Source organism: Sceloporus undulatus, chromosome 3 (assembly GCF_019175285.1).
Source record: "Sceloporus undulatus isolate JIND9_A2432 ecotype Alabama chromosome 3, SceUnd_v1.1, whole genome shotgun sequence".
Lineage (NCBI taxonomy): Eukaryota > Metazoa > Chordata > Lepidosauria > Squamata > Phrynosomatidae > Sceloporus > Sceloporus undulatus.
The window spans coordinates 12,965,494-12,973,512 of record NC_056524.1 but is presented as its reverse complement, the minus strand read 5'-3'; the positions used below and the strand labels follow the sequence as shown (position 1 = coordinate 12,973,512).

Here is an 8,019-nt window from a genome sequence, read left to right as displayed (position 1 = left end):
TCCCTGGGGACCACAAAATGGAGGCCTCCCCAAATGGCCTACGTTTCGTCCCCGGAGAGGTCTCCAGGGTTGCTGTCTCGTCGCTGCTCAGCTTCTGCTTCTTGGCCGGCATCTCCGCTCCGGTTCCCGCCGCGGTGGCTGCTCCTTCGCCGCTTCGCCTCCGCCTCCAGCCCTCCCGCCTCCTCCTCCGCCTCTGACTCTCCTCTCAGACTCTTCGCCGGCCGCGCCGTAAACCGCGGGAGGAAAGCGCCCTCGGACAAAATTTGCCACACCGACGTAAAGCGCGCCCGGGCCTTTCCCCCTCCCTTCACACAATGTCGCCAAAGCCAAACGCCCTCAAGAAGCCACACTGCTGAAAATGAGGCTTCTTGGACGCCGGGCAAACCCGGCTTCTCCCCCGTAAAGCGCGGAAGCGCGGACGGTGTCGACTGTTGTAAAACTGTTGTAAACAAAGGAGAGGTTTCTTTGAAAAGCTGAGCGAGGGTGGCTTCTCGGCTAAGCTACTCCGACGTAAAGCGCGGCCGTCCTGTTTCTTTCCCCAAGTGTCGTAAAAGCGGACTACCGCAACGACGCACTGCTGAAAGAGGCTCCGCCCACCAAGCGCTTCTCGGCTTAGCCCCGCCGACGTCAAGCGCGGCCGGCCTTTTCCTTGCCGCCAACTGTCGTAAAGGCCAAAGCCCTCCAAGCCACACTGCTGAAAGAAAACCGAAATAAACAGGGGAGCTTATTTTAAAAAAGAGGCGCCAGTCGGGAGTGAAAGGCGTGTTGCCTAGTGGTTGAGGGTTGGATTATGACTGTGGAGACTGGATGGCCCTGGGCAAGAAGTCACACTCTCTCAGCCTCCTCCGGGGAAGAGGCAATGGAAAACCTCCCTTGAACAAGCCTTGCCAAGAGACCCCATGTACTGTAGGGCCTACCTTAGAGTCACCATAAGTCAGAAATGACTTATAAACTACAAATCCCAGATTCCATAGGACAAAAGCCCAGGACTCAGAAGTGAAGCAATGCAATGCTGGTGCTTTTATTGGTTGTGGTTCCTGCATGGCAGGGGTTGGGCTGGGTGGCCCCAGCCCAGACACGGGTCTCTTCCAAGTTCTCTCTGGCTCTAAACCCTGGTTTTTGGGCCACAAAATCCAGCCTTGTCGCAGGAGAGAAACAAGACGACCGTGAAACTGCCTTTTTATTTTATTTTATATTGAACTAAACTTCATACATTAAATTTTAACAATACATAATTCCATATATATTATATATATATATATTCCCTGCGTTCTATTACAACTTGGTGAAGCATATTTTATATCCGCCTCAGGCTCCCCTTCTTCCCCGAAGCCATTTCACCCTTATATTCCGGCCAGAATAAAATACAATACAGTATATAATAATATAATTAATAATATAAAAAAATAAATGTGGAGGTAATTTTTCATCTTTTTCTCTCGCTGCTTTCTCAATGATTCTTTCCAAATTCCATGAAAGTCGCTTTCCCGCCATAGTCCCTTGTTTTCTTTCAATCTACATGTCAATTTATCTTGAATTGCTAAGTTTCCACACCTTTTCATATCACTCCTCTAACTGTACGTCACTTTTTGTTTTCCAACATCTTGCTATAATTATCTCACTGGTGTCAAGAAGTAGGGTCTCATATATATATATATACATACATATATGCATGGTATGTGGTGGCATTGTAAATCTGTACAAAAACTTTGGGGGAAACCACTTATATAAGTAGAGAGTACACTCGTCCCTCCATGTTTGTGGCTCTGACTTTGTGGATTTGATTATTCACTGATTTTATTAATAGATTCTCTCTAGGAATTCTAGGTCCTCCGGCACAACTCTGTGGTCAACTTAAACCAAAAGTCGCACTGAAGGACCCAGAGATTCCCAGAGAGAACAGTCCATAGGCAATTGTAGCTCCTCCAGCGCATTCTGTGGTCAATGTCTGGCAGATGTGACCACAGAGTTGTATTGGAGGACCTAGAGATTCCTAGAGAGGCGTTCTCTTGGGTAAAAACAATAGTGTTTTCATTATTTGCGTTTTTTTCCAAATTCGCGGGGGTCCTGAACCCCAACCCCAGCAAACATGGAGGGACAAGTGCATTATGAATATAAAAAGATAGAAGTTTGACTATCTATTTTTATCATTATATAATTCAGAGGAATGGAAAAAAGAAGAAAGATTTGAGAACAAGCCTGTATAAACTGCCTTGAGTTTCTTGGAGAAAACAAGTGTAACCAAGGGGGGAAACTTTTAATAATAAAACTATTGATAGCTGTGTTAGTCTGTAGAATCAAGCAAGTAGAGAGATCTTGTAGCCCCTTTGAAACTGAAAAGAAAGAAGTTGGCAGCATGAGCCTTCGTAGCATTCAGTCTACTTCCTCAGATGCTTCTGGTGTCGTCTGGAACCTAACCCACTCTAAGAGCAAGGTATTGCAAGGTATGTGTTTGTGTATGTGCCTTCAAAATTGCCTGTCAGTTTATGGCATCTGAATTTCATAGGTTTTCTTAGGCAAGGAACACTCAGAGGTTGTTTGCCATTCCTACAGCACCTGGTATTCATTGGCGGGTCTCCCATCCGAGAACTAACCAGGGCCAACCCTGTTAGCTTCCAAGATCAGACAGGATCTGGTGGTACTCAGAGGTTGTTTTGCCACTTCCTACAGCACCTGGTATTCATTGGCGGTCTCCCATCCGAGAACTAACCAGGGCCAACCCTGATTAGCTTCCAAGATCAGACAGGATCTGGTGGTTTTAGGGTATTTGAGGTGTGTTTGTATCTGTACATTTAGCTGTTGTTGTTGTGTGTCTTCAAGCTGTCCCCAAATTACTGTCACCCTAAGGTGAACCTATCATGTTGTTTTCCTGGCAAGATTTGTTTGGAGGAGGATTGCCATTGCCTTCCCCTGAGGCTGAGAGAGTGTGACTTGCACAAGTGGGTTTCCATGGTGGAGGGGGGATCGAACCCTGGTCTCCAGAGTCATAGTCCAAGGCTCAAACCACTACACCATGCTGGCTCTCATACATTCAGTAGACGAATAGAAAAGAAATATCTCAATATTATGACAAGAGCGTTGAGCTTCCACATTCTTCAGCTGTTCTGAATAAAAGCAAGTGGTACCCAAGAGGATGGTTGCAGAATCAGAAAATAGAGAATTCCCAAGTGGATAGATGATGTTTTGTTTTCTAAAACAAGACTGAGCTGTGTTAAAAACAGCAAATCTATCAATCCAGCAGTTCTCCTTTCCTTCCTAATGTCTTTCATCCAATAGCATTTGTATTCTGATCACCCGCAAATCAGATTGGCTCTGATATTCTCTGAATCAAAATGTCTAGCTACCCGTTGTTCTAATTTGCTGGTCAGGATGGTAGACTTCTGTTTCCTGAAGCACGACAAGTCAGTTGTTATTTTGTCTACCATACTGTAGAGGGCATGCTGAACATCTGCATTCAGATGATGAAAACTGGCTCACAAGAGCTGCAAGGGATGTTCTGTGTGATATAGTATGTTCTGCCAGTTACATTACTCTTAAATGCTTTTTCAGAGACATTCACAAATTTACAAAGGTCTGATCCAGGGGTGTAGCTGTTGGAGGGGGGGGGCAAAAGTAGGGTTAACCTCTAAGGAGTTTATCACACAAGGGCTAATTTCAGCATTAAAGAGAGATTAAAACACATTTAAAGTATCCTGCAAATGGTGAGTAATTGTACAAATGCTTATTGCATGCAATTGCACAAATAAAGTGATATCGGAAATGCATTGTCGCTGAAATCCTGAAAGTAAAAAGTTGTGCATTAATGTTTCTTTGTGATCACTTAATGGCAGGTTTTGTGCGACGTCATGTGAAAACATTTTGCGTAATTATGCTATTTTTCTGGGATATTCACAGGATAAATTCCCAATCTCCTCATGTGATAAACTCACAAGAAGAACCCTGCCCCTTCAAATGAAAATTTCCTCCAACCTCTCAATCTTTAGCATAGCAGAGAGCGAGGCGTTGAAAATCATCCACACCTAGAACTACGTTTGCTATATTTGTTTTCCTTCAGTAATATTTCTGCCTCCCTCCCCCTTTTTTTTTTTTGGATACCTAAATTGCCTTTCTACATACTTACTGTATATACTCATGTATAAGTCTAGAAACTTTAGTCAAATAACTGACCCAAAAAATCTGAGTTGACTTATCCATGGGTCAATATAGGTACTGTAAATACTATACTTTAACACTTATTTTTAAAAAGGAACCATCCTCTGGTGAAAGGCAAAGATGTAATCTGTCCTGGAATCACTGACCTTCCTCTATTCTTTCATCCATCCAGCCTTTATTTTGAGCACAAATAGTTATGCCTGTTAGAATTTTGAAAGTTCTTTGGCATTGTTTTCCTTTACTTCATCCTTTAGATCCTTTGTTATATGCCCCTAAAATTTATCCTTGATTTATCCACAGGTCATATCAAGATCCATAATTTTGACCCCAAAACCTGCTCTCAACTTATACATGAGGTCGATTTATATTCGAGTACAGTAGGCCTTCTTTATCCGTGGAATCTTTTATCCACAGATTCAAGAATCCACAGCTTGAAAATAGTTTTAAAAAATATAAATTCCAAACACCAAACCTTGATTTCCCATTTTATATTGGAGACACTATTTCCCTTCTCTATTACATTTAATGAGACTTGAGCAGCCCCGGATTTTGTTATTCCTGGGGGGTCCTGGAACCAAACCCCAGCGGATAACAAGGGCCCACTGTATATATGGTAGCTCAATTTTTAAGCTACTGAAATGCTAGAAACCTGGGGGCTGAAGGAAAATTTAATGGCGGGGTGCAGAAGTCTTATTGGAGGGGAACCCCCGTCCCCATAAGTACACCCTTGGTGTGATTCAACATTTCTGATGTAGAAATAGCTCTCACTAGCAGTGTCTCTGGGATTTGTTCATAGCTCTAGCGAAATGTTCTGAGTTAGCTAACAATGGGTAGTTTGTCCTTCATGCTATGTGTTATTTAGGAGAGGTGGATGGAAATCTACCAGAAATGGATATTAATATTAAACATAATGCTTCATAGATCTGGTAATATGGACTTGAGTCCACTAAATCTTATGCCATAATAAACTTGTTAGTCCTTAAGATGCTATTTCTGCTTTTAAAAACTATTATTTTTGCTGCTGTAGACTTAGGGCTTCTGTCGGCTAAAGGACTTTGTTCCTATAGAATAAGGGCCACGTTTGTTAGCACATACACCCTGCCTACCCCAAGCTGTATTTGGGATATCCATATTTTCATATTTCAGATCTGGAGTCAACATGTCCTTAAGATGTCACAATAAGAAAGGAACACAGATCTGAGGATATGTGTACAACCCAGGTAATGCAGCAACCAAAGCTAAATGGGTAAGTGCCAATTGCTCCTTCCTCCCCGAGACCTTTTGCCTTTAATTTTGCACCACGAGAAAGAGGAGAAGCCAGCTCTTTTTGCCTATACCTTGCCATGTTCCCAGCCAACTTCTCTATCCCTTCACCCTGGGGTTGTCCTCATCCGCTCTTTATGTCACCCTAAAGTTAAAGCCATCAACCAGTCTGGAATCCCATTGTCAATTCCTGTGAAAGCCATCAGGTCTTTGTTACATCACTAGAGATTATTAAGCACACCCTGAAAGGCTAGTTATCAGGTATGAATATTAGTCCCAATTCTATCCCTGCGTCTGCTCAGAGAGTCTTCCTTCCTCCCTCGGACCCCAGTCTGAACCACTCCTGCTTTCAGTGGTCTACTCTTCAGACAGGTAATTATCACCCCTCTGCACCTCTCAACCTCTGCTATCCAATTTCCATATTTCCTTTTCAGTTAGCACTGAATGCTGTATGTATTTGAACTACTATTGTGTGTTTGATTGCACTCTTGCATATTTCTAAATAAAAGCTTCTTAATTCACCCAAATCTGGAATCCTCCTCATTGAGTACTGGCATACACACGTGCCAATGGTCCTAAAGTTACGCAGCCTCTTGCAAGCTTAAGCTAATTATCACAAGATTTAAAGAGAAGCTGGCACACTTGGTGGGGACTCCCACCCAGGCCCCCACCTTTCTTTGGGTAACATGTCACACTATGCAATTATAGCACTATAATTCCACTTTAATTGTCATGTCCAAGCTGCAGATCACTGATTTCTCCTTATATATGAGGTTGCCAAGGCAGTGCAACTCTTTGAAGAAAAATCTGTTAATAAGGCTGCTGCCTTTTCCCTTCATCTTCAAGGGCAGCACCACGTAGACAGCATTACAGTAGTCTAATCACGAAGTTACCAATGTAATAAAAATAAACATGCAAATAAAATATATAGATAAATAAATAAATAAAAATTGAATAATGTGGCTGCTTTACCAGGAAAGGCCATAACTGACACACTAGTTGAAGCTGGTGCCAAGTTGTTCAAGACACAGAGTCCACTTGGGCACACAGCACTGAAACACAAATGCAGTCCCTGTTGTTTTTTTTTAGAGGCAATCCATAACTGACAGAAAGGAAACATTTGAGTTTGAAAAGGAAGACCAGAAATATATGTCTTAAATAGGAATTAATGTTTTCCCTGATCTCAGATGAGTAATTTTGGAAACATCTGGAGAAACCTTTTTAAAAACTAAAATCATACTTCATGTTTCCTTTTTTTCCCCTGCTCAAGGCACACTACGACGCCTACATACTATCATAAGAGGATATATAAATGCTACTGGTAGAAAGCTGGTGATTTTAGCCTCAGGGTGCATTGTTGCAGGGCTCGCTTCCAAATAATTTAAACAGAATCAGGATAATGTGAGTTCTCAATCCATTTGGAAGAAAATAGGAAGAAGCTGTCTTATAGACAGAATCAGACAGCTACTCTCTGGCTGACTACCAAGGCTGATCTCTTTTTGAGACCTTGTTCAAAATCTGGAAGTATGTCAGAAGTATTTTCAGAATGGGTTCAGAATGATACCAGAAGCCACTTTCTATGTAAAATTCATTAAAATTCACTTGCAAACTAGCACATGCATCTATGCATACTAGTTAACCAATGTGTATAAAAAGACTATGAAGATTAGATACTGAAGCCGATGAAAAAAGAATCAAAGATTTGCTCATATGAGAAAATTAGGCAAAGAATTGGGAACAGTGAGCAGCATTGCTATGCAACTCTTGGCCTCTGTACATAGAACCGCATAAGTCATTTTGGAGTTGGGGAAAGGAATCCAATGGGAGTTTGCACTCTATCCATTCCTGTGGTTTCAAAGTATTTGGATAATGCTAGAACACTGCTGTTGTTAATAAACCAGAAGTGGTGGCACAGCAACTACAAAGAGCGCTCTTAGTTTTAGTGTGATCTCAGGCAGAGGGTTTTGACCAAGTTCTGGGGTGTCTGGTCCAGTGTGTCAGATACATGCAAATCATATGGTGGCAGTCGTGCACGATCTCTGTGCTGATCACTGCTAGCAGATTACTAGGGTTATTGGAGAGGTATTATGCCAAATGAACCGGATGGCTTTCTCTTGGGCATATGGAGAAGTAATGGCTTGTTTGCTTAGCTTGGATGATGGTGGATGCTAGCTACTGGAGATAGCCTATTGCTTCCATGAGAGCAAAAGGAAATTATTTGGCAGATGCAATGGTGGCAATACAAAACAATACCTTCTCATTTGTTCCTGACACAGTATGACATGAGAATCAGGCCAACCTGTCTATTGGAACAGGAATGTACCATATACACTCATGTGTAAGTCAAGGACAGGTTTAGGGGTCAAAATTATGGATTTTGATATGACCTCTGGATAAGTCGACATGTAACAAATGATGTAAAGGATGAAGCAAAGAAAAACAATGCCAAAGGACTTAACAAATTCTGGGAGGCACAACTTTTTGTGCTCACCCTAAAAGGTGGATGGATATGATGCGTGGGGGAGGTGAGCAGAGATAAGAAAACACACACATGTCAAAAAGGATGAAAAGGCAAGAGTTAAGGTACAGTATTTATTCCTATCA

At 42.2% G+C, this 8,019-nt stretch overlaps 1 protein-coding gene across 1 annotated transcript in view; it reads right to left on the bottom strand.

The window, feature by feature from the left end:
* The window catches only part of EED (embryonic ectoderm development), a 17,981-nt gene extending 17,734 nt beyond the window's left edge, over positions 1 to 247 (bottom strand). Inside the window, exon 1 of the mRNA XM_042460669.1 lies at positions 52 to 247. Within this exon, the coding sequence (XP_042316603.1) occupies positions 52 to 112 (61 nt within the window). The 5' untranslated portion in view covers positions 113 to 247. The remainder of the gene's footprint in view (positions 1 to 51) is intronic.
* Between the last annotated feature and the right edge of the window lie 7,772 nt (positions 248 to 8,019).